Source organism: Ctenopharyngodon idella, chromosome 12, assembly GCF_019924925.1.
Source record: "Ctenopharyngodon idella isolate HZGC_01 chromosome 12, HZGC01, whole genome shotgun sequence".
In the NCBI taxonomy this organism is placed as follows: domain Eukaryota; kingdom Metazoa; phylum Chordata; class Actinopteri; order Cypriniformes; family Xenocyprididae; genus Ctenopharyngodon; species Ctenopharyngodon idella.
In genome coordinates, this window is record NC_067231.1 from 28629742 (window position 1) to 28641481 (window position 11740).

General features: G+C 44.4%; 1 protein-coding gene across 1 annotated transcript in view; it reads right to left on the reverse strand.

Annotated features, from left to right (window-relative positions):
* Positions 1-200: 200 nt before the first annotated feature.
* LOC127523248 (mucin-17-like) overlaps positions 201-11740 on the reverse strand; it is a 34205-nt gene continuing 22665 nt past the window's right edge. The window contains exons 10-13 of the mRNA XM_051913746.1: positions 7087-10545; positions 1928-6096; positions 746-790; positions 201-620 (exon numbers count right to left, since the gene is read on the reverse strand). Coding sequence (XP_051769706.1) covers positions 2639-6096; positions 7087-10545 — 6917 coding nt within the window. The 3' untranslated portion in view covers positions 201-620; positions 746-790; positions 1928-2638. The remainder of the gene's footprint in view (positions 621-745; positions 791-1927; positions 6097-7086; positions 10546-11740) is intronic.

An 11740-nucleotide genomic window follows, 5' to 3' on the forward strand; every position in this document is an offset into this window, starting at 1 on the left:
ATTTAACTCTTTTTCTACAACATATATAACAAACGAGTGGATTTGTTCTAGGGATAATTACTTTTACTTGGCATTAGATATTACTTTAATTAAATAATTTTCAGACCTCAGGTCAAATCTCAAAAAGTCCTATTTCTACAGCCCCCATTTTGCCACCCAATTAAAAAAAAAAAAAAAAAAAATGTGATCAATGCAAGGAATAACATTTCTGTGAAAATAATTTATTACCCATTAACAGTAGTAATTTTACAAAAATACAGCAAATTTGTACAATCAATTTTTAAATAAGTCTGAAACAATAATCAAACTCAGTATTATGTCACCATACCGGTGAGAAGACTAAGACGATAAACAAAAGACATTATTATAGGTACAGCAAATAAAAGTTCCTTTACACATAGACAATTTATAAGTTACATTTCTTTTTTTTCTTTTTTTTTTTTTCAAATATGAGAGTAGTATGGACAATAAATATGACAAAAAAATCTAAACATTTAAAACTAGAGGTAATTGTTTGTGGAAACAGAAGATGGTGTAGGCTCTCAGGAGTGAAATAAGCAACATTATCAAGAAACAACGCAAACCTGGGGCAATGGACTTTACTTGGATCTTTACTTTTTCTGTAAGTAGAAGAAAGAATATGGGTCAGTGAATGGTATACACAAAATTAATATGTCTATAAACTATACATAATCTGTTATAAGTGAAAAATAAATAAGCATACAGGTTATTAAAGAGTGTTTACCTGAGCTTCCTTTGGACCCATGGATATGGAAGTGCTGTTATTAACCTGCAGATTAAAAGTGGATAATCAGAATGAATAATGAAAGTGTGATCACTTATAATATGACACATACTTACTAATAAGTCTTCTCTTATTTGAATTACATAAATTCAAATTACCATTTTTTATGTATGTAACAATGTTTTGTTTTATTTATTAGGGCTGTCAAGCGATTACAATTTTTAATATAAATAATTACACTATGTGGCGATTAATTAATCAATTTAATCAAATTATCACACATCAAATTTTATTATTAATACATTTTATACATTATTGTGTTATATCAAATAGACATTTTTTGATTCAACAGAGAATTTATTACACAAACTTTTAAGCTTCAATGGCCATGAGGGTGAGAAACTAAAACTGCCAGTAGGTGGTGGTAAATGTCTAAATGAGTAAGCCTGCGTCTCAATGTGCATACTATCCATCCTAAATAGTATGTGACATTATGACATTAATAATATTCAATACTACTTAGGGCGGATAGGATGAATAGGATGCACATTGGGATGTAGGGTAAGTCATTGCCTGCGTCTCTATGTGCATACTATCCATTCTAAATAGTATGCGACATCAGTAATTTTAAAATACCATTTACAGCTGATAGGGTGCATAGTATGCACAGGGATTTAGACATTCATTCATTCGATTGATCCTGGCTTAGGCTAAGCCCTGGCTGTGAAACTGGGTCATTTGTGTCTAAGATATAACACAACATTAACTTCTTATTTATTGAAATTTTGTAGGCCTATAAAATCAGTATCACATTTACATTTGTGCTTTTCGGGATAAAAATAGCACTTGTTTGATATTGCTTAACCATATCATATGATATAAATATGAGACAAAAACTCATACAGGAGCATTTTTTGCCCTGATATCTTGAATTTTAGGGACATTCTAACTTCATCCTATAGACAACATCACGCAGTGAGTTGTTGCCCTGCTTCATCACCAATCACCAAGGTCTGGGGCGGGGCTGAGGGGTTAAATGCATTAATAATTTAAACACGTAATCCTTTACCCATAAATAATTAATTAAATTAATGAGTTAAATTGATAGCCTTATTTTTTTATTTATATTTTATGTAAAATATTTGCTCTTTACTCATTTGGAATTTTTAATTTCTGTCGTACTTTCAGTCGTTTGTGGAGCTTTCTGTTGTTAATCTTCATGTGTTGGTGTGGTCTCAGTTGTGGTACTATCTGGAGTTGTTGTATCAGCGGTCGTTCTTTCTACTGTTGTGGTCTCGGTTGTGGTATTTCCTGTTGTTGTGGTGCTTTCTGTTGTCAGACTTTCTGTTGTGGTGCCTGGTGCTGTGGCCTCACTTGTGGTACTTTCTGTTGTTGCACTTTCTGTTGTTGGGGTACCCATAGCTGTGGTCTCAGTTGTGGTACTTTCTGGAGTTGTTGTGACTGTGGTCATACTTTCTGTTGTTGTGGTGATTTCTTTTGTTGTGGTGTCTGGTGTTGTGGTACTTTCTGGAGTTGTTGTGCCCGTTGTTGTACTTTCTGTTGTTGTGGTGCCCGGTGTTGTGGTCTCGCTTGTGGTACTTTCTGTTTCTGTTGTGCTTTCTGTTGTGGTCTCAGTTGTAGTACTTTCTGGAGTTGTGGTACTTTCGGTTGTTGTGATGCCCACTGTTGTTGTCTCAAATGTGGTACTTTCCGGATTTGTTGTGCCTGTGGTCTCAGGTGTGGTGCTTTCTGCTGTTGAGATTTCGCTTGTGGTACTTTCTGGAGTTGTGACTGTGATCATACTTTTTGTTGCTGTGGTAATTTCGGTTGTTGTGGTGCTTTCTGTTGTTGTCGTCCCAGTTGTGGTACTTTCTGGAATTGTTGTGCCTGTGGTCATACTTTCGTTGATGTGGTGCTTTCTGTTGTTGTACTTTCAGGATTTGTGGTGCCTGGTGTTGTGGTCTCACTTGTGGTACTTTCTGTTGCTGTGGTGCTTAGTGTTGTTGTCATCTCAGTTGTGGTACTTTCTGGAGTTGTTGTGGCTGTGGTTGTACTTTCAGTTGTTGTAGTGCCTGGTGTTGTGGTCTCAGTAGTGGTACTTTCTGCTGTTGTGGTCCCAGCTGTGGTGCTTTCTGTTGTTGTGATCTCGCTTGTGGTACTTTCTGGATTTGTGGTGCTTTCTGCTGTTGTGGTCTCGGTTGTGGTACTTTCTGTTGTTGTGGTTCCCACAGATGTGGTGCTTTCTGTGGTTGTGGTCTCGGCTGTTGTACTTTCTGGAGTTGTTGTGGTTGTGGTTTCAGTTGTTGTAGTGCCTGGTGTTGTGGTCCCAGTTGTAGTGGTTTCTGCTGTTGTGGTCTCAGTTGTAGTGGTTTCTGCTGTTGTGGTCTCGCTTGTAGTACTTTCTGTTGCTGTGGTGCTTTCTGTTGTTGTAGAACCCACAGTTGTGGTCTCAGTTGTGCTTTCTGCTGTTGTGGTCTCGGTTGTGGTACTTTCTGGAGTTGTTGTGGCTGTGGTTGTACTTTCAGTTGTTGTAGTGCCTGGTGTTGTGGTCTCAGCTGTGGTACTTTCTGTTGCTGTGGTTCTTTCTGTTGTTGTAGAACCCACAGTTGTGGTCTCTGCTGTTGTGGTCTCGGTTGTGGTACTTTCTGGAGTTGTTGTGGCTGTGGTTGTACTTTCAGTTGTTGTAGTGCCTGGTGTTGTGGTCTCAGTTGTAGTGGTATCTGCTGTTGTGGTCTCGCTTGTAGTACTTTCTGTTGCTGTGGTGCTTTTTGTTGTTGTAGAACCCATAGTTGTGGTCTCAGTTGTGCTTTCTGCTGTTGTGGTCTCGGTTGTGGTACTTTCTGGAGTTGTTGTGGCTGTGGTTGTACTTTCAGTTGTTGTAGTGCCTGGTGTTGTGGTCTCAGTTGTGGTACTTTCTGTTGTTGTGGTCTCACTTGTGGTAATTTCTGTTGCTGTGGTGCTTTCTGTTGTTGTAGAACCCACAGTTGTGGTCTCAGTCGTGCTTTCTGCTGTTGTGGTCTCGGTTGTGGTACTTTCTGGAGTTGTTGTGGCTGTGGTTGTACTTTCAGTTGTTGTAGTGCCTGGTGTTGTGGTCTCAGTTGTGGTACTTTCTGCTGTTGTGGTCTCAGCTGTGGTGCTTTCTGTTGTTGTGCTCTCGCTTGTGGTACTTTCTGTTGCCGTGGTGCTTTCTGTTGTTGTAGAACCCACAGTTGTGGTCTCAGTCGTGCTTTCTGCTGTTGTGGTCTCGGTTGTGGTACTTTCTGGAGTTGTTGTGGCTGTGGTTGTACTTTCAGTTGTTGTAGTGCCTGGTGTTGTGGTCTCAGTTGTGGTACTTTCTGCTGTTGTGGTCTCAGCTGTGGTGCTTTCTGTTGTTGTGCTCTCGCTTGTGGTACTTTCTGTTGCCGTGGTGCTTTCTGTTGTTGTAGAACCCACAGTTGTGGTCTCAGTTGTGCTTTCTGCTGTTGTCATCTCAGTTGTGGTACTTTCTGGAGTTGTTGTGGCTGTGGTTGTACTTTCAGTTGTTGTAGTGCCTGGTGTTGTGGTCTCAGTTGTGGTACTTTCTGCTGTTGTGGTCCCAGCTGTGGTGCTTTCTGTTGTTGTGATCTCGCTTGTGGTACTTTCTGGATTTGTGGTGCTTTCTGCTGTTGTGGTCTCGGTTGTGGTACTTTCTGTTGTTGTGGTTCCCACAGATGTGGTGCTTTCTGTGGTTGTGGTCTCGGCTGTTGTACTTTCTGGAGTTGTTGTGGTTGTGGTTTCAGTTGTTGTAGTGCCTGGTGTTGTGGTCTCAGTTGTAGTGGTTTCTGCTGTTGTGGTCTCGCTTGTAGTACTTTCTGTTGCTGTGGTGCTTTCTGTTGTTGTAGAACCCACAGTTGTGGTCTCAGTTGTGCTTTCTGCTGTTGTGGTCTCGGTTGTGGTACTTTCTGGAGTTGTTGTGGCTGTGCTTGTACTTTCAGTTGTTGTAGTGCCTGGTGTTGTGGTCTCAGCTGTGGTACTTTCTGTTGCTGTGGTTCTTTCTGTTGTTGTAGAACCCACAGTTGTGGTCTCTGCTGTTGTGGTCTCGGTTGTGGTACTTTCTGGAGTTGTTGTGGCTGTGGTTGTACTTTCAGTTGTTGTAGTGCCTGGTGTTGTGGTCTCAGTTGTAGTGGTATCTGCTGTTGTGGTCTCGCTTGTAGTACTTTCTGTTGCTGTGGTGCTTTTTGTTGTTGTAGAACCCATAGTTGTGGTCTCAGTTGTGCTTTCTGCTGTTGTGGTCTCGGTTGTGGTACTTTCTGGAGTTGTTGTGGCTGTGGTTGTACTTTCAGTTGTTGTAGTGCCTGGTGTTGTGGTCTCAGTTGTGGTACTTTCTGTTGTTGTGGTCTCACTTGTGGTAATTTCTGTTGCTGTGGTGCTTTCTGTTGTTGTAGAACCCACAGTTGTGGTCTCAGTCGTGCTTTCTGCTGTTGTGGTCTCGGTTGTGGTACTTTCTGGAGTTGTTGTGGCTGTGGTTGTACTTTCAGTTGTTGTAGTGCCTGGTGTTGTGGTCTCAGTTGTGGTACTTTCTGCTGTTGTGGTCTCAGCTGTGGTGCTTTCTGTTGTTGTGCTCTCGCTTGTGGTACTTTCTGTTGCCGTGGTGCTTTCTGTTGTTGTAGAACCCACAGTTGTGGTCTCAGTTGTGCTTTCTGCTGTTGTGGTCTCAGTTGTGGTACTTTCTGGAGTTGTTGTGGCTGTGGTTGTACTTTCAGTTGTTGTAGTGCCTGGTGTTGTGGTCTCAGTTGTAGTACTTTCTGCTGTTGTGGTCCCAGCTGTGGTGCTTTCTGTTGTTCTGATCTCGCTTATGGTACTTTCTGGATTTGTGGTGCTTTCTGCTGTTGTGGTCTCGGTTGTGGTACTTTCTGTTGTTGTGGTTCCCACAGATGTGGTGCTTTCTGTGGTTGTGGTCTCGGCTGTTGTACTTTCTGGAGTTGTTGTGGTTGTGGTTTCAGTTGTTGTAGTGCCTGGTGTTGTGGTCTCAGTTGTAGTGGTTTCTGCTGTTGTGGTCTCGCTTGTAGTACTTTCTGTTGCTGTGGTGCTTTCTGTTGTTGTAGAACCCACAGTTGTGGTGTCAGTTGTGCTTTCTGCTGTTGTGGTCTCGGTTGTGGTACTTTCTGGAGTTGTTGTGGCTGTGGTTGTACTTTCAGTTGTTGTAGTGCCTGGTGTTGTGGTCTCAGTTGTGGTACTTTCTGCTGTTGTGGTCTCAGCTGTGGTACTTTCTGTTGCTGTGGTTCTTTCTGTTGTTGTAGAACCCACAGTTGTGGTCTCTGCTGTTGTGGTCTCGGTTGTGGTACTTTCTGGAGTTGTTGTGGCTGTGGTTGTACTTTCAGTTGTTGTAGTGCCTGGTGTTGTGGTCTCAGTTGTAGTGGTATCTGCTGTTGTGGTCTCGCTTGTAGTACTTTCTGTTGCTGTGGTGCTTTTTGTTGTTGTAGAACCCATAGTTGTGGTCTCAGTTGTGCTTTCTGCTGTTGTGGTCTCGGTTGTGGTACTTTCTGGAGTTGTTGTGGCTGTGGTTGTACTTTCAGTTGTTGTAGTGCCAGGTGTTGTGGTCTCAGTTGTGGTACTTTCTGTTGTTGTGGTCTCACTTGTGGTAATTTCTGTTGCTGTGGTGCTTTCTGTTGTTGTAGAACCCACAGTTGTGGTCTCAGTCGTGCTTTCTGCTGTTGTGGTCTCGGTTGTGGTACTTTCTGGAGTTGTTGTGGCTGTGGTTGTACTTTCAGTTGTTGTAGTGCCTGGTGTTGTGGTCTCAGTTGTGGTACTTTCTGCTGTTGTGGTCTCAGCTGTGGTGCTTTCTGTTGTTGTGCTCTCGCTTGTGGTACTTTCTGTTGCCGTGGTGCTTTCTGTTGTTGTAGAACCCACAGTTGTGGTGTCAGTTGTGCTTTCTGCTGTTGTGGTCTCGGTTGTGGTACTTTCTGGAGTTGTTGTGGCTGTGGTTGTACTTTCAGTTGTTGTAGTGCCTGGTGTTGTGGTCTCAGTTGTGGTACTTTCTGCTGTTGTGGTCTCAGCTGTGGTACTTTCTGTTGCTGTGGTTCTTTCTGTTGTTGTAGAACCCACAGTTGTGGTCTCAGTTGTGCTTTCTGCTGTTGTGGTCTCGGTTGTGGTACTTTCTGGAGTTGTTGTGGCTGTGGTTGTACTTTCAGTTGTTGTAGTGCCTGGTGTTGTGATCTCGCTTGTGGTACTTTCTGGATTTGTGGTGCTTTCTGCTGTTGTGGTCTCGGTTGTGGTACTTTCTGTTGTTGTGGTTCCAACAGATGTCGTGCTTTCTGTGGTTGTGGTCTCGGCTGTTGTACTTTCTGGAGTTGTTGTGGTTGTGGTTTCAGTTGTTGTAGTACCTGGTGTTGTGGTCTCAGTTGTAGTGGTTTCTGCTGTTGTGGTCTCGCTTGTAGTACTTTCTGTTGCTGTGGTGCTTTCTGTTGTTGTAGAACCCACAGTTGTGGTCTCAGTTGTGCTTTCTGCTGTTGTGGTCTCGGTTGTGGTACTTTCTGGAGTTGTTGTGGCTGTGGTTGTACTTTCAGTTGTTGTAGTGCCTGGTGTTGTGGTCTCAGCTGTGGTACTTTCTGTTGCTGTGGTTCTTTCTGTTGTTGTAGAACCCACAGTTGTGGTCTCTGCTGTTGTGGTCTCGGTTGTGGTACTTTCTGGAGTCGTTGTGGCTGTGGTTGTACTTTCAGTTGTTGTAGTGCCTGGTGTTGTGGTCTCAGTTGTAGTGGTATCTGCTGTTGTGGTCTCGCTTGTAGTACTTTCTGTTGCTGTGGTGCTTTTTGTTGTTGTAGAACCCATAGTTGTGGTCTCAGTTGTGCTTTCTGCTGTTGTGGTCTCGGTTGTGGTACTTTCTGGAGTTGTTGTGGCTGTGGTTGTACTTTCAGTTGTTGTAGTGCCTGGTGTTGTGGTCTCAGTTGTGGTACTTTCTGTTGTTGTGGTCTCACTTGTGGTAATTTCTGTTGCTGTGGTGCTTTCTGTTGTTGTAGAACCCACAGTTGTGGTCTCAGTCGTGCTTTCTGCTGTTGTGGTCTCGGTTGTGGTACTTTCTGGAGTTGTTGTGGCTGTGGTTGTACTTTCAGTTGTTGTAGTGCCTGGTGTTGTGGTCTCAGTTGTGGTACTTTCTGATGTTGTGGTCTCAGCTGTGGTGCTTTCTGTTGTTGTGCTCTCGCTTGTGGTACTTTCTGTTGCCGTGGTGCTTTCTGTTGTTGTAGAACCCACAGTTGTGGTCTCAGTCGTGCTTTCTGCTGTTGTGGTCTCGGTTGTGGTACTTTCTGGAGTTGTTGTGGCTGTGGTTGTACTTTCAGTTGTTGTAGTGCCTGGTGTTGTGGTCTCAGTTGTGGTGCTTTCTGCTGTTGTGGTCTCAGCTGTGGTGCTTTCTGTTGTTGTGCTCTCGCTTGTGGTACTTTCTGTTGCCGTGGTGCTTTCTGTTGTTGTAGAACCCACAGTTGTGGTCTCAGTTGTGCTTTCTGCTGTTGTCATCTCAGTTGTGGTACTTTCTGGAGTTGTTGTGGCTGTGGTTGTACTTTCAGTTGTTGTAGTGCCTGGTGTTGTGGTCTCAGTTGTGGTACTTTCTGCTGTTGTGGTCCCAGCTGTGGTGCTTTCTGTTGTTGTGATCTCGCTTGTGGTACTTTCTGGATTTGTGGTGCTTTCTGCTGTTGTGGTCTCGGTTGTGGTACTTTCTGTTGTTGTGGTTCCCACAGATGTGGTGCTTTCTGTGGTTGTGGTCTCGGCTGTTGTACTTTCTGGAGTTGTTGTGGTTGTGGTTTCAGTTGTTGTAGTGCCTGGTGTTGTGGTCTCAGTTGTAGTGGTTTCTGCTGTTGTGGTCTCAGTTGTAGTGGTTTCTGCTGTTGTGGTCTCGCTTGTAGTACTTTCTGTTGCTGTGGTGCTTTCTGTTGTTGTAGAACCCACAGTTGTGGTCTCAGTTGTGCTTTCTGCTGTTGTGATCTCGGTTGTGGTACTTTCTGGAGTTGTTGTGGCTGTGGTTGTACTTTCAGTTGTTGTAGTGCCTGGTGTTGTGGTCTCAGCTGTGGTACTTTCTGTTGCTGTGGTTCTTTCTGTTGTTGTAGAACCCACAGTTGTGGTCTCTGCTGTTGTGGTCTCGGTTGTGGTACTTTCTGGAGTTGTTGTGGCTGTGGTTGTACTTTCAGTTGTTGTAGTGCCTGGTGTTGTGGTCTCAGTTGTAGTGGTATCTGCTGTTGTGGTCTCGCTTGTAGTACTTTCTGTTGCTGTGGTGCTTTTTGTTGTTGTAGAACCCATAGTTGTGGTCTCAGTTGTGCTTTCTGCTGTTGTGGTCTCGGTTGTGGTACTTTCTGGAGTTGTTGTGGCTGTGGTTGTACTTTCAGTTGTTGTAGTGCCTGGTGTTGTGGTCTCAGTTGTGGTACTTTCTGTTGTTGTGGTCTCACTTGTGGTAATTTCTGTTGCTGTGGTGCTTTCTGTTGTTGTAGAACCCACAGTTGTGGTCTCAGTCGTGCTTTCTGCTGTTGTGGTCTCGGTTGTGGTACTTTCTGGAGTTGTTGTGGCTGTGGTTGTACTTTCAGTTGTTGTAGTGCCTGGTGTTGTGGTCTCAGTTGTGGTACTTTCTGCTGTTGTGGTCTCAGCTGTGGTGCTTTCTGTTGTTGTGCTCTCGCTTGTGGTACTTTCTGTTGCCGTGGTGCTTTCTGTTGTTGTAGAACCCACAGTTGTGGTCTCAGTTGTGCTTTCTGCTGTTGTGGTCTCAGTTGTGGTACTTTCTGGAGTTGTTGTGGCTGTGGTTGTACTTTCAGTTGTTGTAGTGCCTGGTGTTGTGGTCTCAGTTGTGGTACTTTCTGCTGTTGTGGTCCCAGCTGTGGTGCTTTCTGTTGTTCTGATCTCGCTTATGGTACTTTCTGGATTTGTGGTGCTTTCTGCTGTTGTGGTCTCGGTTGTGGTACTTTCTGTTGTTGTGGTTCCCACAGATGTGGTGCTTTCTGTGGTTGTGGTCTCGGCTGTTGTACTTTCTGGAGTTGTTGTGGTTGTGGTTTCAGTTGTTGTAGTGCCTGGTGTTGTGGTCTCAGTTGTAGTGGTTTCTGCTGTTGTGGTCTCAGTTGTAGTGGTTTCTGCTGTTGTGGTCTCGCTTGTAGTACTTTCTGTTGCTGTGGTGCTTTCTGTTGTTGTAGAACCCACAGTTGTGGTCTCAGTTGTGCTTTCTGCTGTTGTGGTCTCGGTTGTGGTACTTTCTGGAGTTGTTGTGGCTGTGCTTGTACTTTCAGTTGTTGTAGTGCCTGGTGTTGTGGTCTCAGTTGTGGTACTTTCTGCTGTTGTGGTCTCAGCTGTGGTACTTTCTGTTGCTGTGGTTCTTTCTGTTGTTGTAGAACCCACAGTTGTGGTCTCAGTTGTGCTTTCTGCTGTTGTGGTCTCGGTTGTGGTACTTTCTGGAGTTGTTGTGGCTGTGGTTGTACTTTCAGTTGTTGTAGTGCCTGGTGTTGTGGTCTCAGTTGTAGTGGTATCTGCTGTTGTGGTCTCGCTTGTAGTACTTTCTGTTGCTGTGGTGCTTTCTGTTGTTGTAGAACCCATAGTTGTGGTCTCAGCTGTGGTGCTTTCTGCTGTTGTGGTCTCGGTTGTGGTACTTTCTGGAGTTGTTGTGGCTGTGGTTGTACTTTCAGTTGTTGTAGTGCCTGGTGTTGTGGTCTCAGCTGTGGTGCTTTCTGTTGTTGTGATCTCGCTTGTGGTACTTTCGGGATTTGTGGTACTTTCTGTTGTTGTGGTTCCCACAGATGTGGTGCTTTCTGTAGTTGTTGTCTCGGCTGTTGTACTTTCTGGAGTTGTTGTGGTTGTGGTTTCAGTTGTTGTAGTGCCTGGTGGTGTGGTCTCAGTTGTAGTGGATTCTGCTGTTGTGGTCTCAGTTGTAGTGGTTTCTGCAGTTGTGGTCTCAGTTGTAGTGGTATCTGCTGTTGTGGTCTCGCTTGTAGTACTTTCTGTTGCTGTGGTGCTTTCTGTTGTTGTAGTACCCATAGTTGTGGTCTCAGTTATACTTTCTGCTGTTGCGGTCTTGGTTGTGGTACTTTCTGGAGTTGTGGTACTTTCTTCTGTCGTCGTCACGGTTGTGGTACTTTCTGGAGTTGCTGTGCCTGAGGTTGTACTTCCTGTTGTTGTGGTTCCCGGTGTGGTCTCAGTTGTGGTACTTGCTACTGTTGTGGTCTCAGCTGTGGTGCTTTCTGTTGTTGTGATCTCGCTTGTGGTACTTTCTGGATTTGTGGTACTTTCTGTTGTTGTGGTTCCCACAGATGTGGTGTTTTCTGTGGTTGTGGTCTCGGCTGTTGTACTTTCTGGAGTTGTTGTGGTCTCGGCTGTTGTACTTTCTGGAGTTGTTGTGGTTGTGGTTTCAGTTGTTGTAGTGCCTGGTGTTGTGGTCTCAGTTGTAGTGGTTTCTGCAGTTGTGGTCTCAGTTGTTCTTTCTGTTGTTGTAGAACCCATAGTTGTGGTCTCAGTTGTGCTTTCTGCTGTTGTGGTCTCGGTTGTGGTACTTTCTGGAGTTGTTGTGGCTGTGGTTGTACTTTCAGTTGTTGTAGTGCCTGGTGTTGTGGTCTCAGTTGTGGTACTTTCTGTTGTTGTGGTCTCACTTGTGGTAATTTCTGTTGCTGTGGTGCTTTCTGTTGTTGTAGAACCCACAGTTGTGGTCTCAGTCGTGCTTTCTGCTGTTGTGGTCTCGGTTGTGGTACTTTCTGGAGTTGTTGTGGCTGTGGTTGTACTTTCAGTTGTTGTAGAGCCTGGTGTTGTGGTCTCAGTTGTGGTACTTTCTGCTGTTGTGGTCTCAGCTGTGGTGCTTTCTGTTGTTGTGCTCTCGCTTGTGGTACTTTCTGTTGCCGTGGTGCTTTCTGTTGTTGTAGAACCCACAGTTGTGGTCTCAGTTGTGCTTTCTGCTGTTGTGGTCTCAGTTGTGGTACTTTCTGGAGTTGTTGTGGCTGTGGTTGTACTTTCAGTTGTTGTAGTGCCTGGTGTTGTGGTCTCAGTTGTGGTACTTTCTGCTGTTGTGGTCCCAGCTGTGGTGCT